General features: G+C 47.8%; 1 protein-coding gene across 2 annotated transcripts in view; it reads right to left on the minus strand.

The window, feature by feature from the left end:
• The window catches only part of LOC114607263 (tumor necrosis factor receptor superfamily member 16-like), a 50706-nt gene extending 26384 nt beyond the window's left edge, over positions 1-24322 (minus strand). The window contains exon 1 of one of the 2 annotated variants that reach the window (XM_028750297.2): positions 23394-24322. In XM_028750297.2, coding sequence (XP_028606130.2) covers positions 23394-23492 — 99 coding nt within the window. In that variant the 5' untranslated portion in view covers positions 23493-24322. Of the gene's footprint in view, positions 1-22949; positions 23203-23393 lie in introns of those variants that run through there. The other variant, XM_028750298.2, reaches the window with a different exon arrangement.
• Between the last annotated feature and the right edge of the window lie 1305 nt (positions 24323-25627).

Here is a 25627-nt window from a genome sequence, read left to right on the forward strand (position 1 = left end):
TTAGGAACAGTTTCAGGTTAAGAACAGACCTCCGGAACGAATTAAGTACTTAACCCGAGGTACCACTGCACACCTCTTGCAGATACAGTGGTACCTCGGATTAAGTACTTAATTCGTTCTGGAGGTCCGTTCTTAACCTGAAACTGTTCTTAACCTGAAGCACCACTTTAGCTAATGGGGCCTCCCGCTGCTGCCACTGTGCCGCCGGAGCACGATTTCTGTTCTTAAACTGAAGCAAAGTTCTTAACCTTAAGCACTATTTCTGGGTTATGGAAGTCTGTAACCTGAAGCGTATGTAACCTGAAGCGTATGTAATCCGACGTACCACTGTAACACAGTTTCACTATGCGGTGTTTAAAGAAAGTTGCAGGAAAATAACCTCCAAACCCTACTTTTTTTTTAAGCAAGACCTTGGTTTCTTGGGATCCAGGAATTTGCTGATTCCGATCTCGCATCGTACCCTCTGGCCTGCTGGGAGAGCCAGACTCCAACCCCTGAACTTTGGAGACTGTGGGGCAATTCTTTTTCCCTGCCTCCGCCCCCCCCCCCCCTGGAGGGTCTCTATTAATAAACTTTGGAATGCAGGCATGTTTCACACCGACACACCTCTCTCAGACCAGAACTGGGCGGTTGCAAACGCAAAGGCTCACAGCTGGCAGACGCCAAACTTTTTTCCATCCCAGAGAGAGAGAGAGAGCGTGGAACAAAAACGTCCCTGTGTTCTTTGCTTTGCGGAAGAATCCTGCCCCCATCCTGACACTCCCTGCCTGCTTTGGAATCCAAAAAAATAAAATATAAAATATAAGCCTGTTCCAATTAAGCCTAAATCTGCCCTGTCACTCCCCTCTGTTTTGGGAGTTAGACGAATCATGTTACAAGGAATCATCGGATCCATACTTTTTTGCACGACGCAGAGTTGGGGGGGAGGAGTGTGTGGGTGGAGAGACACCCCCCCCAAATCTCTCCTCCATCTCTCTCGAACAGCAAGAGGTTCTGGTGGAAATATCTCCTCCCCTCTGCCCCCAGCCAAGAACAAAGAAAATTAATTGGCTAGCCTTGCATCTGGAGATACTTAATTATTGCAAGGTCCTCTCTTAAAGGCAGAGCAGAAAATTACAAGGAGGCAAGGACGAGAATCCTGTTCTCCAGCATTTTGTGTGTGTGTGTTTGTGAGGTGGTTTGTGGGGGGGGGGTCTGCTCCCTCTCCTAACAGCTTGCATGTTTCGGAGGAGTTTGCAAACCAGAAGGCAGCCCTGTTCCAACAGATTAGCTCCAGACAGGTCTCTGCAATTCCCACCTCTCTGCAACCAGGTGTTCAGACTTTGACGCTTAACCTTTGGTTTGCTGGCTCCCGGTTCTTTCTTTTTTTCCCTTTTGGCAGGCTGGTAAAGTTTGAGGAAGCACAAGACGGTGACCTTAAGCTAACCTGGGATAAAGCAACTGGCTGGGGTGCCTTAAAGAGATATGAGCCCACCCTGCACGCTGTCATCCAGGTCTTTGTAAATGCCAAGCACACCCCATTGCAATTAGGGTTAGAAATTTACCGGTTAATTGCATTAATCTCCCATCTTTTTCTCCAAGGGTGAATGGTTCATGTTAATCCCTACAATGATCCTATGAAGTGAGAAACTCAGATATACAGTGGTCCCTTAGTTTAGGAGCGGCTTAGTTTATGAACAACTTGGATTAAGAATGCTGCAACCCCAGAAGGTGGTGTTTTGGTTTGTGAACTTTGCCTTGGAAGCAGAACGTGTTGAGTGTGTTCCATTTGTAAATTGAGTCCCCCGCTGCTATGGGAAAGCACGCCTTGGTTTAAGAACGCTTTGGTTTAAGAACGGACTTCCAGAACGGATTAAGTTCGTAAACCAAGGTATCACTGTATAAGCTAGGCGCCAAACGGCTCCTTTGAACAAAGGTTACAGTCGCCAAACGGAATGTCTGGTGCCATTTTGGAGCAAGACTAAAGCCTAACTTTTCAAAGGATGAGTGACTGTGATCAATTATCAGTTAAACATCAGGCTAGTTCAGATTGATAAACGGTATCTTTATTGTCATTGTCCCACACAGAACAATGAAACTGAAAATCTACATAAAACATTCAAAAGATGACAGGCATAAGGTAAAGGTAAAGGACCCCTGGACGGTTAAGTCCAGTCAAAGACGACTATGGGGTTGCGGCGCTCATCTCGCTTTCAGGCCGAGGGAGCCGGCGTTGGTTCACAGACAGCTTTCCGGGTCATGTGGCCAGCAGGACTAAACCGCTTCTGCCGCAACAGCACATCGTGATGGAAACCAGAGCGCACGGAAATGCCGTTTACCTTCCCGCCGCAGCGGTACCTATTTATCTACTTGCACTGGTGTGCTTTCGAACTGCTAGGTTGGCAGGAGCTGGAACAGAGCAACGGGAGCTCATCCTGTCGCAGGGATTCGAACCATCGACCTTCCAATCACCAAGCCGAAGAGGCTCAGTGGTTTAGACCACAGTGCCACCCACGTCCTTTCAGATGACAACCTTGAGCTAGGTTGAGAACTTTGAGAACTTAAGAAGATAAATCACTTGACCCAGGGACAGTCTGCAAATATATTGGCCTGTTCTGACCTCTTTTTCTTAGTGGTGACACAGACCGCTCAAAACGTAAGAATAGTCTTCACAACAGTGAACAGGGCAGTAGGGTGCATTAAGTGAAGACAAGTGACAACAATTAGCTATAACATTTCTCCCTGCTCAGGCTTCACAGAAAAAGCGTTTTGGTTCCGGAAATTCATTCCGATTGTGCAGATTAAATAGAACTGCTAGAATTCTACAGGCTGTAGTATTAGTGTGTGAAAACAGTCCCGATCCAAGGATCCTCAGATTATAGAGATGTCTGGTGCAATCCTGGCCGTTGGGCATCTTCACTTGATCGCAAGTATTGCAAGATTGTCACGGGAGCTCTTAAGACTAAAATTGTCAACCGAAAGCTTTACTTTTCTGGTTTATCACCACCACAGTTCCTAACACTGGGCTTCATTAAAGCAAATAATTTAATTAAGCAGCGCCTATATGATATCGAGCAGGAGGCGAGAGGGAAGGAGAGATATTTTCCCCCCTCCTCCAGCTGTTCCTCAAAGACAACTGAATGGCTGGATCCAGCTGCTTCTCAGAGACTCTCAAAACCACCTGTGACTGTCTCTTCTTTTGGAAGTTTTTTTTTTTTTTTAAATAAATTTTTATTGAGTTTTCAGAGTTTTATAACAACAAAAAGAACAAAACAAAAATAAAAAGAACAAAAAAAAAAATAGGAAAAAAAAAAATAAGAAGAATACAAATAGATTCTTTCATCGCCCTCTTTCTTGACTTCCCCCCACCCCACCCCATGCATCCCAATTCTCCTGTATAATTCAGCAAGTTCTTATTTCACTCCTTCAACCTGTTCTTGTTATACTTAAACTTAATTCCCTTTGCTAGGCCCAATTTAATTATCTAGTTCTCTTATATGCATTAAATCCATTTTCTAAGATCGATCCATGTTCTTATACCATAAATTCCACTTTTTCATATTAGAATCTAAATTAAGATTATAAAACCCAAAAATCATAAGATGAAGTTAGATTTCCCCCCCCTCCTCCCCGCCCTGGTATCTGTCCCTTCCCAGATCCCTGTCCTCTTGTAGAACTCTTAGCCCGGATTTCTCACATCAGAGGCTTTTAAGTCCCTTTGAGTCTCTCTCCGCCTGTTCTGTTGGTAGTCCTTCTTGTAGGGATCCAAGTCTCGAGGGATGTTAAACACAGTCTCTTCACCTTCTCTCCAATCACCTTCCATTCGGGTTTGCTGCCAGAGTTCTAACAAAAGTTCCTCGAAATCACAATCAACAAGGCCAGAAAAAAGGAGAAAGTCCCAGTTGTGTTTCTTTATTCCTTTGACTTTAGCTCCATGATGTCCGTGGGCTTTCTCCTTTGCTTTTCTTCTCTTGTAACTTGTAATCCAAAAGAGTTCTCTATTCCCTGGCTGCACAAGTTCATATTCCTGCACTTTTTCCCCTCCAGACTCCTTTTCCACCAACTCCAAAGATGTTTTTTCTGGTTCAGTTGTAAAATCTTTCAAGGTCAAATCCTCACTCCCATCCGCAGGGTTGTTTATTTTAGAGATCAAGGTCATCAGCTGCTTTTCCATAACCATCTCTTCTTTTGGAAGTTTTGCTGCGAGAAGCCAGGTTGCAGGGAACCAGGCAGAGGGCCTTCTCGGTGGTGGCACCCACCCTGTGGAACTCCCTCCCACCAGATGCCAGACTTTTTGAAGACATCTGAAGGCAGCCCTGTTTTGTTGTTGTTGTTGTTGTTTAGTCATTTAGTCGTGTCCGACTCTTTGTGACCCCATGGAGCAGAGCACGCCAGGCACTTCTGTCCTCCACTGCCTCCCACAGTTTAGTCAAACTCATGATGGTAGCTTCAAGAACACTGTCCCACCATCTCGTCCTCTGTCGTCCCCTTCTCCTTGTACCCTCCATCTTTCCCAACATCAGGGTCTTTTCCAGGGAGTCTTCTCTTCTCATGAGGTGGCCAAAGTCTTGGAGCCTCAGCTTCAGGATCTGTCCTTCCAGTGAGCACTCAGGGCTGATTTCCTTCAGAATGGAGAGGTTTGATCTTCTTGCAGTCCATGGGACTCTCAAGAGTCTCCTCCAGTACCAGAATTCAAAAGTATCCATTCTTCGGCGATCAGCCTTCTTTATGGTCCAGCTCTCACTTCCATACATCACTTCTGGGAAAACCATAGCTTTTACTATATGGACCTTTGTCGGCAAGGTGATGTCTTTACTTTTTAAGATGATGTCTAGGTTTGCCATCGCCTTTCTCCCAAGAAGCAGGTGTCTTTTAATTTCGTGGCTGCTGTCACCATCTGCAGTGATCATGGAGCCCAAGAAAGCCCTGTTTAGGGAAGCTTTTAATGTTTAATAGACTATTGTGTCTTAGTATTTTGTTGGAAGCCGCCCAGAGTGGCTGGGGAAACCCAGCCAGAGGGGCAGGGTATAAATAATAAATTATTATTATTATTATTATTATTATTATTATTATTATTATTATTCATCTGCAGAAGGGGCCCAGAGAAACAGGAGGAAAAGGAGGCTGGAAACAGGGTCAGGGGATGGGAGGAAGATGGAGTTTATCTGCACCAGTTTCCCTATCATCACCACTGGGATATGTACTGGAATAACCTATTAAACATATTTAAGCAGAGCTTGGGTGGTTATCTGTCAAGGATGCTTTAGCTGGTATTCCTGTATTGCAGGGGGCTGGACTAGATGAATCTTGGGGTCCCTTCCAAGTTTACAATTCTATGATTCTAGGAATGGGCTGGCTCCAGAGAAACATAGCAAACTGCTTTATACAGCGCCAGGCGGTCGGTGTGTTCAAGAACGTCTGCACGGACCGGGGGGTGCTCTCCGGGGCTTTTGACCAGGGGTCACCAAACTAAGGTCCACGGGCCGGATAAGGCCCGAGGGACTCGTTTATCTGGCCTGCAGCAACTCCCGCCACCCGCTCTTACCAGCGCTGCGCGGCTGCCCACAAGCATTATTTGCGCATGCGCGTTATTTCCTGTGCACATCCAGGTCGGAGGCCCGTGCACATGCGCACAAGCTATTTCCGATGCTCCTCCGACTCGGAAGTGCGCCAGAAATAGCGTGTGCGTATGTGTATGGGCATGTGCTCCCCTGCTCTCCGGCCTGCCACGCGATTGGCGCTGGAGACAGCGGCCCAAGGCGTAGTAAGTTTGCTGACCCCTGCTTTTGACAGTCAGCCTCTCCCAGTCCACTGCCGGAACATTCTTGGTGTAAAAATCACAGACTCACAGAGTTGGAAGGGTCTTCAAGTCTAATCGCAGCGCAAGAACGGCAGTCCAAGCTCTGTTGGAAAACAGCCCAGGAAGGAGAGCTCTCCACCTTTCAAGGGGGTCCGTTATGCTGTCAAACTACAAACCAAGTGAATGAGTTTATTGCTCTTAATTTTGTTCAGTTGTATCATGAACCTGGGACGTGGGTGGCGCTGTGGGTTAAACCACTGAGCCTTGGGCTTGCCGATCGGAAGGTCGGCGGTTCGAATCCCGCGATGGGGTGAGCTCCCGTTGCTCGGTCCCAGCTCCTCCCAACCTAGCAGTTCAAAAGCACAAAGTGATTTAGAATATGATAAGACAAAAATGGAGTGAAGAGTTCAGGGTACAGATAACAAATGATATACGGGAGTCAAGTATAAAATCAACTGAAATAGTCTTAGATCCATAGAGGCTATTTTGCCCATTTTGCAACTCATAAAAATGGTTTGCAAAGAGGCTCCACCCTCCTCTTCTGCGTGGGACGGCAGTGTTTCCAACTGACTCACCCTTATAAATCTGGGTGCAAGAAATCAGATGCTGTGGGGCGGCCATTGCTCCCTTGAGGAGAAAGAAGAGGCTGGGATAAGATTGCTCTTGTCTCCATTTGCCTGGGTTCCGCTAGTCTATTCGGCAATTTGCAGCCTCGCCTAAGCAGAAAGGGGCAAGTCTCTGCCCCGAGGGGGCTCCAGTCTAAATTGAGAAAGGGTAACTCCATGGGCGGGCAAACTAAGGCCCGGGGGGCTGGATCCAGCCCAATCACCTTCTCAATCCGGCCCGTGGACAGTCCAGAAATCAGCGTGTTTTTACATGAGTAGAATGTGTCCTTTTATTTAAAATGCATCTCTGGGTTATTTGTGGGGCATAGGAATCCGTTCATTTCCCTCCCAAAGGCTTGCACAGCTGTTTGTTGCAGCAGCCCTGGCTATAAGCGCCGCAGGTGAATGGCGCCTCTGACGCTGGCCAGAGGGTGCTGGTTACCTGGAGCCATCTCCAAGTCCTTGAAAGATTCTATCAACGGTGTCTCTGAAAAAATTTACACATCACCTGGTAAGACAGGCAAAGTAATGTCAGTGTACTGGTAGAAGCAAAGATCCCCAGTGTGAAAGCAATGATTCTTCAACATCAACTTCGTTGGACTGGTCATGTTGATTATCGTCTTCCAAAGCAACTACAGTTATACCTCTTGTTACGTTCTTTCAGGATACGTCCCGTGGCGACCCGGAAGTAACGGAACGGGTTACTTCTGGGTTTCGCCGCTCACGCATGCACTCAAAATGACGTCACACGCATGTGCAGAAGCGGCGAATTGCGACCCGCGCAGGCGGCGTTCTGCTCATGTTACGAACGGGGCTCCGGAACGGATCCCGTTCGCAACCAGAGGTACCACTGTACTCTATTAAAACTTAAAAATGGAAAGCGTAATGTTGGTGGTAAACAAAAGAGGTTTAAAGACGGTCTCAAGGGAAATTTTAAAAAATGTAGTATAAACACCAACAATTGGGAAACACTGGCCTGCGAGCGCTCCAGTTGGAGAACAGCCTTTACCAAAGGTGTCATGGGCTTTGAAGACACTCGAACTCAGGACGCAAGGGAGAAACGTGCTAAGAGGAAGGCACGCTTGGCAAACCCTCACCGTGATCAACTCCAGCCCGGAAACCAATGTCCCCACTGTGGAAGGATGTATGGATCCAGAACTGGCCTCCGCAGTCACTTACGGACTCACTGTTAAAACTGTGTTTATGGAAGACAATCTTACTCGGCTACGAGGGATCGCCAAAGAAGAAGCTGGTTGCCTGGAGCCGAGGCGGTTTGAGAGTAAGTTCGCAAACAGGTGAGGGAGCCCTGCCAGCCAGCCCTTGCTGTTGGGAATGGGCAGACCAGAGGCTGGGCGGGCAGGCACTGTGCTAGTATACCTGAAGGAGCGTCTCCACCCCCATCGTTCTGCCCGGACACTGAGGTCCAGCTCTGAGGGCCTTCTGGCGGTTCCCTCCCTGCGAGAAGCAAAGCTACAGGGAACCAGGCAGAGGGCCTTCTCGGTGGTGGCCCCCGCCCTGTGGAACGCTCTCCCACCAGATGTCAAAGAGATAAACAACTACCTGATGTTTAGAAGACATCTGAAGGCAGCCCTGTTCAGGGAAGTTTTTAATGTGTGACATTTTAATGTATTTTTAATCTTTGTTGGAAGCTGCCCAGAATGGCTGGGGAGATCCAGCCAGATGGGCGGGGTACAAATAATAAATAATAACAATAATAATAATAGTCCTTTTCGTGCTTGCTGTGTGCAAGGCCTGCCTGGGAGGTGAGTGCCTGGTGATGAAGGAGAGCCTGGTGCTGAAGGAGTGCCCGCTGCTGCCTGCCAAAGTAAGGCGCTAGCCTCACGTTCACCTTTGCCCTGTCTCCATTGGGCCACTAAGCCTGGGGGCACCCTCTTTCCAGGCCCCGTGGGGCAGTGTGAGGAGGCACCTTTCTGTGGGACAGGAGGGGCAGCTCAGAGATCGGGGGCAAAGGACTCCCAAGGAGATGGGAGAAGGGAGGAGGCTGAGGATACCATAAGGGAGCGTGTTCGAAAAAGGGCGAGAGGCTGCCAGCTCTGCAGGCAAGGGGTGATCTAACTGCACTCCAGAGCCCCCCAGGGGTGCCGCAGAAAGAATATACAGTGGTAACTTGGTAGTCCAAAGCCTTTGTTCCCAAACGCTAAAACCCCGAAGTGTTCCAGTTTTCGAACGTTTTTCGGAAGCCGAACGTCCAATGCGGCTGTCGGCTATTGTTTCCGGGGCACCTGCACCAATCAGAAGCTGCGCCTTGGTTTTCGAACATTTCGGAAGTCAAACGGACTTCCGGAACGGATTAAGTTTGGCGCTTCTGTTTTTGCCATTTATTTTGTGTTTTTGTTTCCGAGGCTTTCTCGGTTTGTTTTTGTGACTGTGTGGAACCCAGTTCAGCTACTGATGGATTGATTTTTGTGGCTGCGAAAATGGATAAAAGCCCCCCATCCAAACCATGACTATCATCAGTTCAGGTGAGAAAAAATATGTATTTAAATTTTTATCATCTACAATACTGTCTTGTTTGTTTTATAGTACAGTACATTGATTCTTGCTTTCATTTTATGGATCAATGGTCTCGTTAAGAGTAAAAGCCATGTGAAATTGCTGTTTTAGGGGTTGTTTTTAAAAGTCTGGAACGCATTAATCCGCTTTGCATGACTTTCTATGGGAAAGCGCGCCTTGGTTTTGGAACGCTTTGGTTTTGGAACGGACTTCTGGAACGGATTAAGTTTGAGAACCAAGGAACCACTGTAGTTGGTCATGGGAGCTGAGGACCCAAAAAGGTTGAAAACCTCTGGTACAGTGATGTCCAGTGAGCCACAATCTGCTACAGATGTTTCATCTAGCTGAGGGGATTTGGGAGCCCAAAACCTCTGCAAGGAAGGCAATTTAAGGGACAGTTGTTGCAAAGCGGCGTCTGACAAGCAAACAAAGGGTTGCATTTTCAACCCAGAGGTTTCTCCCTTGTTCTCCTCCTCCTCCTCCCTCCTGGGTTCCTGATTTCCAGAGAGCTCAAATCACTCTTTGCTATCCCCCCAGGGTAAGGCAGGGCGTCTGGGAGATGAATGAACTCTCAGAGGCTGGATGAATGGCAGGGAAGCCCCGGCCCCCTAGCTGCCTGGAGGGATGGAGTGGGAGCAGCAACGCTCACCTGGAATGCAGAAATAAAAAAAAAAGGGGGGGAGAAATATTTCTGCAACACATCCTCAGCTCTGTGTAGACATGCCCAGAGAAAGGGGAAGAGAGAAAAGAGGTGGGAGGGATTCAGATAGGCAGCAAGGAAGATTTGCAATAGTCAATAGCACTGACCATGTATTTGTACAATCTTTTAAAGGCAGCTTGGTTGGTGGATGGATGCGGGTGGAGCTGTGGGTTAAACCACAGAGCCTAGGACTTGCTGATCAGAAGGTCGGCGGTTCGAATCCCTGCGACGGGGTGAGCTCCCGTTGCTCGGTCCCTGCTCCTGCCAACCTAGCAGTTCGGAAGCACGTCAAAGTGCAAGTAGATAAATAGGTACCACTCCAGCGGGAAGGTAAACGGTGTTTCCGTGCGCTGCTCTGGTTTGCCAGAAGTGGCTTAGTCATGCTGGCCACATGACCCGGAAGCTGTATGCCGGCTCCCTCGGCCAGTAAAGCGAGATGAGCGCCGCAACCCCAGAGTCGGTCACGACTGGACCTAATGGTCAGGGGTCCCTTTACCTTTACCTAGGTTGGTGGACAGCAGCCATGAAATTAAAAGAAGCCTGCTTCTTGGGAGAAAAGCAATGACAAACCTAGACAGCATCTTAAAAAGCAGAGACATCACCTTGCCAACAAAGATCTGTATAGTTAAAGCTATGGTTTTCCCAGTAGTTATGTATGGAAGTGAGAGCTGGACCATAAAGAAGGCTGATCGCCGAAGAATGGATGCTTTTGAATTCTGGTGCTGGAGGAGACTCTTGAGAGTCCCATGGACTGCAAGAAGATCAAACCAATCCATTCTGAAGGAAATCAGCCCCGAGTGCTCACTGGAAGGACAGATCCTGAAGCTGAGGCTCCAAGACTTTGGCCACCTCATGAGAAGAGAAGACTCCCTGGAAAAGACCCTGATGTTGGGAAAGATGGAGGGCACAAGGAGAAGGGGACGACAAAGGACGAGATGGTTGGACAGTGTTCTCGAAGCTACCAGCTTGAGTTTGACCAAACTGCGGGAGGCAGTGGAAGACAGGAGTGCCTGGCGTGCTCTGGTCCAGGGGGTCACGAAGAGGCGGACACGACTAAACAACAACAAGGCAAGCCTAGGACTTGCCGATCAGAAGGTCGGCAGTTCGAATCCCTGCGACGGGGTGAGCTCCCGTTGCTCGGTCCCTGCTTCTGCCAACCTAGCAGTTCAAAAGTACATCAAAGTGCAAGTAGATAAATAGGTACCGCTCCGGCGGGAAGGTAAACGGCGTTTCAGTGTGCTGCTCTGGTTCGCCAGAAGCGGCTTAGTCGTGCTGGCCACATGACCCGGAAGCTGTACGCCGGCTCCCTCGGCCAATAAAGCGAGATGAGCGCCGCAACCCCAGAGTTGGCCACGACTGGACCTAATGGTCAGGGGTCCCTTTACCTTTACCTTTAAGACAATGTCCTTTTCACTCTCTTCAAACAATCTAGGAAGCCCAAAACTCCTACAAAGTTAATTTCATCCTGAAGCATTTGGGGTTGAAACAAAGAACCCATATCTGCTTTCCTCCACCCCCCCCCCACTTCTGCATTCGTTACGTTTTTTGCCATCCCATCTAAAAAAATTCTAAATAACGCCCCCAGCCATGAGCGCCACCACCCCAAAGTTGCAACTTAATAAGACTAGAGAATATTAAGCTGTGCAACATTAATTAGCTTCCCCAGGAAGTACAAGGGATAAAGGCAGCTTTTATACGGTCTGACCGCGTAATTACAGGGGCTGCCTGGGAAAAAATGTTAATACCAGACTAGGGGAAATGTGTTTCGCATTAACCCACGATGTGAAATTTGCTGGAAATAGTGAATGGAGGAACGTACGGCTTTAGTTGCCTCTCTTCTGACGTGAGAACGATCGTCGGTGCTTAATTTGATCCAGGCCTCAGCCTCGGAACTGCACAAATCAGAGTCAGACCATTGGTCCAGCGACCTCAATATTGTCTACACTGGCTGGCAGCAGCTGGTTTCCCCCAGCCGTACCTGAAGGTGCCAGGGAAGATGGGCCGTCACTGAGTCACGACTTGCGCTATGATCTCTTTCATCGGGTCAACCGGAAGCTTGTTGTTGTTGTTGTTTAGTCGTTTAGTCATGTCCGACTCTTCGTGACCCCATGGACCAGAGCACGCCAGGCACCTCTGTCCTCCACTACCTCCCGCAGTTTGGTCAAACTCATGCTGGTAGCTTCCAGAACACTGTCCAACCATCTTGTCCTCTGTCGTCCCCTTCTCCTTGTGCCCTCCATCTTTCCCAGCATCAGGGTCTTCTCCAGGGAGTCTTCTCTTCTCATGAGGTGGCCAAAGTACTGGAGCCTCAGCTTCAGGATCTGTCCTTCCAGTGAGCACTCAGGGCTGATTTCCTTCAGAATGGATGCGTTTGATCTTCTTGCAGTCCATGGGACTCTCAAGAGTCTTCTCCAGCACCAGAATTCAAAAGCATCCATTCTTCAGCGATCAGCCTTCTTTATGGTCCAGCTCTCACTTCCATACATCACTACTGGGAAAACCATGGCTTTAACTATACGGACCTTTGTTGGCAAGGTGATGTCTCTGCTTTTTAAGATGCTGTCTAGGTCTGTCATTGCTTTTCTCCCAAGAAGCAGGCGTCTTTTAATTTCGTGGCTGCTGTCACCATCTGCAGTGATCGCAAACCGGAAGCTTAGGGAGAGCGAAAACTTTTGAGAGCATCTTGGCTGAGATGCAGGGATACGTTGCTATGGCCGTCAGCATCTAAGAAGATGGAGGAGACGGCAGTATATGTGAATAGGATCTTGGTGGACCACAAGCGGAACATGAGCCCAAGGTGTGATGCAGCAGCAAGAAAGGCTAAGGCTATTCTAGGCTGCATCAACAGAAATCTAGCTTCCAGGTCATGGGTAGGCAAACTAAGGCCCGGGGGCCAGATCCGGCCCAACCAGACTTTTCGAAGACATCTGATGGCAGCCCTCTTTAGGGAAGCTTTTATTGTTTAACAGACCACTGTATTTTAATACTTTGTTGGAAGCCACCCAGAGTGGCTGGGGAAACCCAGCCAGATGGGCGGGGTATCAATAATAAATTATTATTATTATTCGTATAATCGCCTTCTAAATCCAGCCCATGGATGGTCCAGGAATCAGCGTGTTTTTACATGAGTAGAATGTGTCCTTTTATTTCAAATGCATCTCTGGCTTATTTGTGGGGCATAGGAATTCGTTCATTTGTTCCCCCCCCCCCCAAAATATAGTCCGGCCCCCAACAAGGTCTGAGGGACAGTGGACCGGCCCCCTGCTGAAAAACTTTGCTGACCCCTGTTCCAGGTCAAGGAAGTGAAATCGTAGTACCACTCTATTCTACCTTGGTGAGGACACACCTGGAATACTGGGTACCACAATTTAAGAAGGATGCTGACAAGCTGGAAGGTGTGCAGAGGAAAGTGGCTGAGATGATTGAGGGTTGGGAAAGCAAGCCTGATGAGGAACGGTTGAAGGAGCTGGGCATGTTTAGCCTGCCGAAAGAGGAGACTGAGAGGAGATATAGGAGAGAGCCATCTTCAAATATCTCAAGGGCTGTCGCACTGGAGAGGGAACAATCTTGTTTTCTCCTGCCCCGGAGAGTTGAGGACTTGAACGGCCGGTGGCTGGAGCCAGCTGGAGGCCTGCCAAATGCACCCGTCTCCCCGGACGCATCCCAACAGCACCATGGGCATCATGATAGGCGCATCACGGGGCTTGGCGCGCCTGCTGCCCCTGCGCCTGGCTCGGTGCTGTACTGGTGGCGCGCTCGGCGGCCACGCTGGAGCAGCTGGAGGGCGAGCTGCGTGGCGCCTGCCCAGCGCTCCGTGTGTGCGAACGACGGGCCGCAGTGTGTGGTGCACACCACCTGGGAGCTCCACAGGGTCGGGCCGATGGAACGGCAGCTGCTCATCAACAACGCTGGTGAGTGGGCGGCGTCAAGATGCGCTCCTGAGCGCGTGCAGAGTGCGTTCCTCCTCCAGGTCCGGAGGCAGCTGTGGGACCGGCTTGCAGGGTACAGTCACACCTCTTGTTACGTTCGGTTCAGGTTGCGTCTTTTCAGGTTGCGTCCCGCGCCGACCCGGAAGTACCGGAAAGGGTTACTTCCGGGTTTCACCGCTCGCGCATGCGTGCAAAATGACGTCACGCGCATGTGCAGAAGCAGCAAATCGCGATCCACGCGTGCACAGATGTGGGTTGCGTTCCTTTCAGGTTGCAAACGGGGCTACGGAACAGATCCCATTCGCAACCAGAGGTACCACTGTATTTATATTTTTCAAAATATAGTCTGGCCCCCCCACAAGGTCTGAGGGACAGTGGACCGGCCACCTGCTGGAAAAGTTTGCTGACCCCTGCTCTAGTCCTCAGTGAGGTTGTCTCACCCAGAGATTCCAAACTGTAGGTGGGGACTCCTCACAATCTCTCTCTTAATTCAAGAATTGTTTTTTAAGCATAAAGCAGCTGCAGGAATTGCAATTTGGATTACCGGAACTGCTTATCTCTTGCCCTTTGGGCCCAAACCCGCCCCCCAACCATAATTGCCCCTTCCATGATCTCTTTATCTTGGTATCTTGTTCCCCGAGGGGCCATCTTGATAAGGAAAAATGGCTCCTGAAGAAAAGGCTCATTTCCCTGTTCAGACCTCAGATTCCAAAGCAGTGGTAAAACCCACAAAAGACATAGCCCAGCCTCATAACACGTCGCTTTATCCCAGTTCAGACTCTTTGTCCATCAGCGTTGTCTACGCTGAATGGAGATAGCTCAGTCATCAGATCTTGAGACGCTTAACCTCAAGGTTGTGAGTTCGAGTCCCATGTTGGGCAAAAGATTCCTGCTTTACAGGGGGTTGGACTAGATGACCATCGGGTCCCTTCCAATTCAACGAAGACTGGCAGCTGCCCTCCAGGGTCTCGGACACATAACACACGTACTGATCTCCCCCCCCCCCTGAAACCTGGGAACACTGGTTCCGGAAAAAAGGGACGCTTTGGGTGTGTAAACAGGTATTCTGCCACTGAGCCTAGTCCACAATGCGTGGAAAATACTTCTCCAACTGAAGAAGTACCGGTATCCTGTGTGAGAGTCTGGAGGCGGTTGGAGGATGGGTGGCGGCTAACAGATTAAGGTTGAATCCTGACAAGACAGAAGTACTGTTTTTGGGGGACAGGAGGCGGGCAGGTGTGGGGGACTCCCTGGTCCTGAATGGGGTAACTGTGCCCCTGAAGGAGCAGGTACGCAGTCTGGGAGTCATTTTGGACTCACAGCTGTCCATGGAGGTGCAGGTCAATTCTGTGTCCAGGGCAGCTGTTTACCAGCTTCATCTGGTACGCAGGATGAGACCCTATCTACCTGCAGACTGTCTCGCCAGAGTTGTGCATGCTCTGGTTATCTCCTGCTTGGACTACTGCAATGCGCTCTACGTGGGGCTACCTTTGAAGGTGACCCGGAAACTACAACTAATCTAGAATGCGGCAGCTAGACTGGTGACTGGGAGCCGCCGCCGAGACCATATAACACCGGTCTTGAAAGACCTACAATGGCTCCCAGTACGTTTCCAAGCACAATTCAAAGTATTGGTGCTGACCTTTAAAGCCCTAAATGGCCTCGGCCCAGTATACCTGAAGGAGTGTCTCCACCCCCATCTGAGGTCCAGCTCCGAGGGCCTTCTGGCGGTTCCCTCGCTGCGAGAAGCCAAGTAACAGGGAACCAGGCAGAGGGCCTTCTTGGTGGTGGCACCCACCCTGTGGAACGCCCTCCCATCAGATGTCAAAGAAAAAAACAACTACCAGACTTTTAGAAGACACCTGAAGGCAGCCCTGTTTAGGGAAGCTTTTAACGTTTAACAGACCACTATATTTTAATATTTTGTTGGAAGCCGCCCAGAGTGGCTGGGGAAACCCAGCCAGATGGGCGGGGTATAAATAATAAATTATTATTATTATTATTATTATTATTATTATTATTATTATTATTAAGAAGCGTCCCATGCAAAAGGCTAATAAAGTCATTATGGTGGACGGCAGCCCATTTCACCTGATGCAGGACGTGTTAGCCTTACATGGACCCTAAGAACTAGGCTTCTGGTGCCTCTTCAATACCTTCTTGGGATACCTAATTGGAAGGGACCCAAAGGTCATCTAGCCCAACCCCCTGCAATCGCAGCTCAGGTTGACCTAGCGCAGATGGCGAAACCTCCAGGATGCCTGACCATCAGACACATAGAAGTAAACTCTCTTTACTGCTCGGCAATATGGGTAGCTCTGCCATTAGGCAAAGTGAGAGAACAGCTTCAGGCAGTGCCCTAAAGTAGAACTACAATTCCCAGCGCCTTTAAACTACAGTTCCCGGTGGAGAGAAGCTTCTGCTTTAATTGTACGGTGCGTACCCAGCCCAAGAGTCTGTTTTCGTCATTTGTATTCTCTGTGTGCAAAAGACCTGCCTATTGTGGCCTCTGTGTATTCCACGTTTTAAAACACGAAAACATGAAAGACAACAATGGAAAATCTGCAGTGACTGCATTGTGGTTTTTTTTATTATTTCTTTGTCCTTTGCATAATTATTTCTGCCTTTAGTAGCCATGGCAAAGAATTATGCAGGATGTTGGACTCCTGCGCACATGGGCTCATGCACACAGAATTCCTAGTGCCTGGAATAATCAAAAACAGGCCTAGAAGCTGGTTCTGGTAAGGAAATATCTCTCTGCTCATGCTCAGAGGCAGTTTCTCCTCCGGCCATCCTGCACGCAAAAAGATTATCCCAAGCATTGCATGAGATGGGAGACAGGCTACAGTCCCACACAGGATAGTTACCTAGGAGTAAGCCCCATTGAACCCACGGGGGCTTACTTCTGAGTAGACGGAGGATTGGATTGTGCCGCCTGCCACGCCATATTGGCACTTCAGAAAATCATAAACGCAACCTAAGTAGAGACATCACCGTGCCAACAAAGGTCCGTATAGTAAAGCTATGGTTTTCCCAGTAGTGATGTATGGAAGTGAGAGCTGGACAATAAAGAAGGCTGATCGCCGAAGAATGGATGCTTTTGAATTATGGTGCTGGAGGAGACTCTTGAGAGTCCCATGGACTGCAAGAAGATCAAACCTCTCCATTCTGAAGGAAATCAGCCCTGAGTGCTCACTGGAAGGACAGATCCTGAAGCTGAGACTCCAAGACTTTGGCCACCTCATGAGAAGAGAAGACTCCCTGGAAAAGACCCTGATGTTGGGAAAGATGGAGGGCACAAGGAGAAGGGGACGACGGAGGACGAGATGGTGGGACAGTGTTCTTGAAGCTACCAGCATGAGTTTGACCAAACTGTGGGAGGCCGTGGAAGACAGGAGTGCCTGGCGTGCTCTGGTCCATGGGGTCACAAAGAGACGTACATGACTAAACGACTAAACAACAACATTCTGTTTATCTAGGCATGAAATTATCCTAGTTTGAGAACATTGCTGGATATGAAGATGGCATCCTAGATTATTTCACATCTGTTCCAGGTTCAAAACGCCACGTTTTTACAATCTAAACAGCAGTAAGGAAAATCTGGGACCTGCTCTGTGTTACTTCTGAGAAAAGTCAGCCCCACAACCCAGACACGCCTGTCTTCAAGCCTTGATTGACCACAGATTTTCACATGAATAATACTTAGAAAGAAAACCCCCACAATTTTAGGGAAAACAGATTTGTACTTGCTGGAGTTAACCCCCTGGAGTCACAAACACTATTGGGGGCACAAGTCCCATTCACATGAATGGGATTATTCTCAGTCCCCGTTCACTTCAATGGGATTTTTGTAATGGAACTCGCCTTTCGATTGTGCCCTACGAAGTTGAAGTTTAATAGCCTTTTAAAATCTATTTTCTCGGGGACCCTTCTTCACAAAGTACAGACACAAACAAAATACAGTTTAATGCTTTAAATGCTGTGTGTTGGCCTGTAAATTAACATCAGTGGGAGGCAATGTTTGGTTTCCCTTAAATTGTGGGTATTTCCGCCCCCCCCTATCATGTTTCGCTAAAATTCACATTCCCCCGTCTTTTGTACTGCTTAATAAGCGCTTGAGGGAAGATTTAGATCACATCGCCCTCAAAAATTCCAAATATCTTTCCAGAGCCATTTAAGGGAAAACACCCTGAGGCAAAGTCCACAGTCCTATACATCACAGAGGCACGTAGCCCTGAGCAAAAGCAGAGTCAGTAGCCAGCAGCCTTGGCTCCACACGTTCAAGGTTTTGTATCTGAGGCCTAACAACAGCTCTCTGTGTCTGCAAAAACCTGGCGATCCTAAATGCACCCCTGTCAAAGCTGGAAGATCAAGTGGCATTAATAAAATAACCTCAGCCAACTTTGCTACAGTGGCACCTTGGTTCTCAAGCTTAATCCGTTCCGGGAGTCCGTTCCAAAACCAAAGCGTTCCAAAACCAAGGCGCGCTTTCCCATAGGAAGCAATGCAAAGTGGATTAATCCGTTCCAGACTTTTAAAAACAACCCTTAAAACAGCAATTTAACATGGATTTTACTCTCTAACAAGACCACTGATCCATAAAACGAAAGCAAGAATCAATGTACTGTACTAGAAAATAAATAAGACAGTATTGTAGATGCTAAAAATAAAAATTTATATTTTTTCGTACCTGCACTGATAATAGTCATTGTTTGGATGGGGTTTTTTTTAATCCATTTCCTCAGTCACACAATCAATCAGTCGGTAGCTGAACTGGGTTCCACACAGTCACAAAAACAAATTAACCGAAAAATCCTCAAAAACAAAAGCTCCAAACTCATACCGTTCCAAAAGTCTGTTTGACTTCTGAAATGTTCAAAAACCAAGGTGCGGCTTCTGATTGGTGCAGGCGCCCCGGAAACAATAGCCGACAGCCGCATCGGATGTTCGGTTTCCGAAAAATGTTTGAAAATCGGAACATTTACTACTGGGTTTGGGGCGTTTGAGAACCAAGGTACAACTGTACTTCTAAGAGAAATCCCTCCTTCATCACTCCTGTTCATCCATTACCGTTTACACTGTAAGCTCCTAGGAAGCAGGGACTTTGGTGCCCTAGTTAGGTAAAAGACACACAACACATGGGATAAAGAATGGTCATAACTGCATCATTCTTCCCTCATCCCCCTTCTCATTTCCTGCCGGATCAGGCCAGCGGCCCAACTAGTCCAGCACTGGGTTCGAAATTCGCCAGGCGCCTTTTGCACCTGGCTCTCGGCCAAGTCGAGATGCCTGGGAGACAGGATGGTGTTTCCCATTTCCACCATCTGGGGATCCTTGGATGTTTCCACACCCTAATCCCACATCCTGTAGAATTCTATCGGTTGTATTTGATCTGCACAATCAGAATGGATTTCAGGAACCAAAATCCTTTTTCTGTGCAGCCTGAGCAGGAAACAATGTTATAGTTACCGTATTTTTCGCCCCATAGGGCACACCGGCCCATAGGGCGCACCTAGGTTTTTTTTGGGGGGGGGGGAATTAAAGGGGAAAAAAATTATTTCCCCAGAACAGGCTGCGATCCGCAAACCTAGGGAGTCCGGCGGGAAGTCGCACTGGGCCCCCAAGAACTTCCTGAAGCCTGGACCCCTCTCGCTCTCCAGGCTTCAGTGAAAGCCTGCGTTCGCCCCATAGAACGCACACATTTCCCCTTCATTTTTGGAGGGGGAAAAGTGTGTCCTATAGGGCGAAAAATACGGTACTTTCAGCAGCCAGAAACACCATAACCAGACACTGGAGAGACCTGACAGGAGTAAGCATGGACCAATGGTACCGAATAGTCCGGGAAACAGCCTTACTAGAAAAATTAACCAATAAACTGAAACTGACTAACCAATAAACTGAAATTGTTTCTACCCAAATGCAATTCTGGTTTTAAACGCAGTATAAGGAGTCTCTATAGGAGTGTATTGTATTTTAAAATGGGGTTTCAGAGTTTTTAGGGGGTTTTGAATGTCTTACGTAGATTTTTCAATTTCATTGTTCTGTATGGGACAATGACAATAAAGATATTGTATTGTATTGTATCATATCGTTGCTTCTTGTCTTCACTTACCCCACTGCCTTGCTCACAGTTGTGAAGAATATTCTTACATTATGAATGGTCTGTGTCACCATTAAGAAAAAGAGGTAGGAATAGGCCAATATATATGTGGACTGTCCCCGGATCAAGCGATTTTTCTTCTTTAAGTTCTCAAAGCTCTTAACCAAGCTCAAGTTAGCAATTTGAACTGAGCCAGATGTTTAACTGAGAACCAATCACAGTCAGTCCATCCTTTGGAAAAGAAGACTTGAGAGCCATCTTGCCCCAAAATGGCAACTGGACCTTCCATTTGGCAACTGCAAACCTTGGTTTAAGGGGCCATTTGGCACCTAGCTTATATATATGAGTTTGTAACACTGCTGTCAAGAGTCATTACTGCGTGAAATACTGTAATTTTTGCTCCATAAGACGCACTTTTTTCCTCCTAAAAAATAAGGGGAAATGTCTGTGCGTCTTACGGAGTAAATGCATGGTCCCTGGAGCCAAATTGCCCAGGAGCAAAAAGCAGATCGTGCTTTTTATTTTTAGAAAGAGGGAAGGGGGTGTTGAAACAAAGCCGCTGAACAGCTGATCAGCAAGCGATCGGGAGGGGAGATAAGGGACTCTAGCGATAAAGGAGGCTGCCATAGCATGAACCACAAAAATCAAACATCCACTGTTTCGTTCAGAATATTTTCCCCCCCTTGTTTCCCTCCTCTAAAAACTAGGTGTGTCTTATGGTCAGGTGCATCTTATGGAGCGAAAAATACGGTACTATAACCCAGCGGTGTCCAACCGGTCGACAGGTAGATTCCCTGGATATTGAGGTTAATCGCAGGATACTTTTTGATCTTGTGATTAAAGAAGACGTAGAATGAATGTATCCGCCCTCCACCCCCCACGCCCCCCCTAAAACCCTAAAAAAAGCTCAACCACTCTGGGTAGGACACTGCCATTTTTTAAATACAGATTTATATAGATCACTGTCTCCCCATCGTTTTGCCCGGACACTGAGGTCCAGCTCCGAGGACCTTCTGGCGGTTCCCTCCCTGCGAGAAGTGCAGTTGCAGGGAACCAGGCAGAGGTCCTTCTCGGTGGTGGCACCCTCCCATCAGATGTTAAGGAAATAAACAACTACCTGACTTCTAGAAGACATCTGAAGGCAGCCCTGTTTAGGGAAATTTTTAAAGTTTGATGTTTTATTGTATTTTTAATCTTTGTCGGAAGCCGCCCAGAGTGGCTGGGGAAACTAAGCCAGATGGGTGGGGTACAATTAAATAATAATAATAATAATAATAATAATAATAATCTTGTGAGTTGGATGTGCCTGCTATAACCAATTAACCAATAAGTTAGACGAAGGCGAGCCAAAGATACTGGGCAGCTGAAAAGACTGTAGGCTCTTTCCCCAAGATTCCTTGATGCTCATAAACTTGTACAGACCGATTTCAATCACATATACAGAGAAGAAACGACAGGACTTGCTCCCAAAAAGAATGCTTAGGACTTTAACATGCTATTTAATCCGTAGCACAACTCCCTAAATACCACTGCGGAAGTAAAGCCCCACGAATGGGATTCACGGCCAGGTTAAACGTAAATAAAATTGCAGCCTCGAGTCTCACAATAATCCTGTGAGGTAGGCCACTGCTGTTCACATTTCACAACAGGCAAACCAAGTCTGAGCTGCAGTGGTGGGCTGGAAGTCCAAGGTGAAGTTGGGAATTCGAACTCTTGATCTTGTTTCCCCCTAGCCCTTCCCCTTTTTACTGGGGAATCGTGGAACTGCACAGAATCGTAGAAGTGCAGAGTTTTGTGCAATTGTGGACCCTTCTGCCAAGTGTCGAAATTTAGGCTGCAAAAAAAGCACTAAAAAGCACAAGGAGCAATCATACCTAGAAATGCATTAACCACATTGCATACAAAATATTATTATTATTATTATTATTATTATTATTATTATTATTATTATTATGCATTAATTTTGCATGCCACCCTTCGCCCGCGGATCTCAGGGAGGTTCACGGCGCAAAATCACAACATAAAAACTGCAAAATGCACAGCAAAAACCAGAGGTGAATCTCTGTTCCTTCTCGAACACAGATCCCCACGCAATGCATGCGAAACAGCCTCATCTATGCAAAAGTGGGGACAGAGAAAAGGAAAGGTCCCTCTTTTACTTTCCATCACCCCAAAAGCAAAGCTGACTGGGTAGTTTAAAGGGCAACTGTTTTATATTTTGAGATCTCAAGTAGAGAGTCTGGATTTCCCAGGAAAACACCCTCTCACCACTGGTGAATGTGTTTTTAGTACTCTAAAGCTGGCAAGGGGGCCTGTTTCCTCTCTCTCTCAGTCTCCTCCATCTGGTGACAAGTCCTTTAGAAGCCAGAAGTTCTAAAGAATTCAAGCAGTTCTGGAGAACTGAGACCTTATCACCCTTTTTCCAGAGGGTGTGGGGCAGTGAAATTATTTGCCCAAGCTTTGAAGCCAGCTGCAAGCCTCACAGGGCTGTTGTGCTTTGCCCTTGTTTTGTTTTTATCTTGTGATATATTTTGAAGAAGGGTGGTATCTATATCTACAGTGGTACCTCAGGTCAAGTACTTAATTCGTTCCGGAGGTCCGTACTTAACCTGAAACTGTTCTTAACTTGAAGCACCACTTTAGCTAATGGGGCCTCCTGCTGCTGCCGTGCCGCCAGAGCACGTTTTCTGTTCTCATCCTGAAGCAAAGTCCTTAACCTGAAACACTATTTCTGGGTTAGCGGAGTCTGTAACCTGAAGCGTATGTAACCCGAGGTACCACTGTAATAAATAATACTAAAACAATACAAAATAACTTTGCGGATGGCAAAAACAAAATCTGCACAGTAAGTGCTAGGGAAATGAATGCCACCAAATCAGAATTTGTTTTTTTCTCTCATCTGTTTTTAGTCTATTGTTATACTTTAGCTTTAAATTACTGTCGCTATTTTTTCTTTTTTGGGTTTTTTTTTGTAAACAGCTTTGAGATTATTTTTTCAACAATCAAGCAGTACATAAATTTTATGCGATTAGAGATTAAGCAGTACTCTCGCATTTTAAACACCCAGCCCCAGTTATGGGAGTAAGGAAAGGCGTTTGCTGCGCGCTACTCCAGGCTGAGAGCGACAAGCACTTATTTATGCTCAGAGGCACTCTTTCAGACCATCCGAAAGAAGCGCCAAGCCTCTTAAATCCAAGTTTGCGCGTGTGCTGGGAAACTCACGCGCTGCTGCTCCTACAAACTATTCCTCCAAATTCGTGCACTTTAAACAAACGCCCACACACACACACACAAAAATATATATATATAAAAAATCACGGACCAGCTGCATCAGCCAAATTCAAACTCATCGTCAAGTCCCTGTCCGGACACACCCCAGCCACGCCCTTTCTTGAAGACGGAGATCCTCTGCAAGAGCGCGACTTACTCCCGAGAAAGCGCGCAAGTCCCCCTTCATTTCCTTTGGAGAGATCGACGCGCAACTTTCAAATCCAAGCGGTGGTTGTTTTCCAAGGAGCGAAGGGCGCGCAAAGATCTTCGCCCCCAAATATGGCCCAAATATCCAAGCTTCCCGGGTCGAAACGGCACGGAATTAATTGGAGGGGTGGGTGGGAAAATAAGCTGGGGGGGGGGAGGAGGAGGAGAGGACAGGATCCTAGAATTGCGAAGCGGCGAAGGGACACCCAAGGATCATCCAGCCTAACCCCCGATTGCAACAGCGCAGGAACCGCGTGGAAGACGGCTGCGTTGGTAAGGCAAGACTCACCTGAGCAGGGAGGGATTGGAGTAGCAGAAGAAGGCAGGTAAGGGTGGCTCTGGTCACTTTCACGTCCGTTTCACCAGAGACTTCTCCTTGGAAATGCATCTTGCACGCCCCTCAATTATATATATATTTCTTTTTCTTTTTTAATGCAAGCTAGGAATGCTTCGATCCGTATGCACAACCTCTCTTTTCTTAATGGTTTAATTTTTTTTTGGCCGGGGGGGGGGATAAATAAATAAATACAGAGCCCCCTCCCGCCCACTGCTTAACAAGTTACCAACCACCAAACGCTTCTCGCGGTCCAAAAATTTGGGTAGAGAGCGCGCTCTGCAATCGCAGGGAAACGGGGGACACTTTTCTCCCCAAAGAGGAGTACAGATTTGTCCCTTCCTGTCCCTCCTTCTTTCTTTCTTTCCTTCTTTCTCTCTCTCCCGATTAAAAAAAAGAAAAAAGGCAATCCAACTGCTAAAACGAAGCGGCCTCTGGGGAGAGCGAGCCCGGAGCTGCGTTTGGCATCTGGGGAGGCCGGAAAGTCGCTCCAGATGTTGCTCCAGAGGCGTCGGCGCGCGCAGGCGTAGCCGAGCCTCTTTCTTCCCGGAGGAGGAAGGTCTGCAGTTTTGCAGAAGATAAACGAGGAGAGAGAAAAGTGGGGAGTGGAACCAAAAGGGCGCAGAGCCGCACGCTGGATCGATCCCTCGCTGGGCGTTGCGCAGCTTTTTTCCTCCCCGGATCTCTCTGGCACCGTGGAATCTCTCTGGCCCGGATCTCTCTGGCCCGGGGCTGGCGAGGCTGAGAGCGGGTTCCTTTCTGCTTCCTTCCCGGCTCCTTCTTTTTCTTCTTCTTCTCCGCCTCCTCCTCGCAAGCCCCGCGAAGGAGCAGCTGCTGCAACGGCCGGGGACGCGCCCCTTCTCCAACACGCGCTCCCTGGCGGCTGACTCGCTCGTCTCCTCCCAGAGGTGGGCGCGCCCGGCCTCGCCTCCTTTTCCTCCCTTTCTTCCCCCTCCTGCCTCTCTCTTCCTCCGTCTTTCTCTCCCACCTCCCTAAATTATGATTTTTTTAAAAAACCCCAGGAAACATAAGTAGAGCACTTCAGAATCAGGGCAATTGCGCTTCTAGTCCAGCATCCATCAAGAACGCTGACTGCCTCTAAACGGGAGGTTCCATCAATTTGTGTGTGAAAGCAGCAGTGCTTTACTTTACTATAAGCTAAAAAAGCTATAGCTTAGGGCCCCACTCTCTTGGGGGCCCTCAAAAAAATTAAAGGGGGGAAAAACCCTGGATGCACATTTCCAAAATATAACATTAAAAAAATAAATAATAAAACCTACATTTTTGTGTTTTTGTGTTGTGTATGGACCTGTTAGGTCCATAAATTGTTGTTGTTGTTGTTGTTTAGTCGTGTCCGACTCTTCGTGAAAAAACCATAGCTTTAACTATACGGACCTTTGTCTGCAAGGTGATGTCTCTGCTTTTTAAGATGCTGTCTAGGTTTGTCACTGCTTTTCTCCCAAGAAGCAGGCGTCTTTTAATTTCGTGGCTGCTGTCACCATCTGCAGTGATCATGGAGCCCAAGAAAGTCAAATCTCACTGCCTCCATTTCTTCCCCTTCTATTTGCCAGGAGGTGATGGGACCAGTGGCCATGATCTCCGTTTTTTTGATGTTGAGCTTCAAGCCATATTTTGCGCTCTCCGCTTTCACCCTCAAAATTGCAGAGTTGGAAGGGACTTTTTTCTTTAAAAATGTTTAGGGCAGGCGTCCCCAAACTCGGCCCTCCAGATGTTTTTTGGGACTACAATTCCCATCATCCCTGACCACTGGTCCTGTTAGCTAGGGATGATGGGAGTTGTAGTCCCAAAACAGCTAGAGGGCTGAGTTTGGGGGTGCCTGGTTTAGGGGTACTCTCATTTTCCTACTCATATTGAAATACTGCCCCTCAGTGAGGCCAGATTTAGATTCACAAAATGTTTTGGGGTATGCATACCCCCAGAAAAAAGCACTGCTTTTGCCCAGCGTGGGGTTCAAACCTACAACCTTGAGATTAAGAGCGCTTTACATTAACCCAGTAATGCCTTCGCTGCTGCTACTATTGCGTCACACGGCGACAAACACATTTCTACATTAATACATTTAAATAAAATCCTACTGGGGCCACCACAGGAAAGGCCCTGCTCCTAATAGATGTACAGGGAACCCACATCAGTCCGAGGGCTGCATTTTTCTTCTGGGGTCCAGAAGT

Source organism: Podarcis muralis, chromosome 12 (genome assembly GCF_964188315.1).
Source record: "Podarcis muralis chromosome 12, rPodMur119.hap1.1, whole genome shotgun sequence".
Taxonomy (NCBI): domain Eukaryota; kingdom Metazoa; phylum Chordata; class Lepidosauria; order Squamata; family Lacertidae; genus Podarcis; species Podarcis muralis.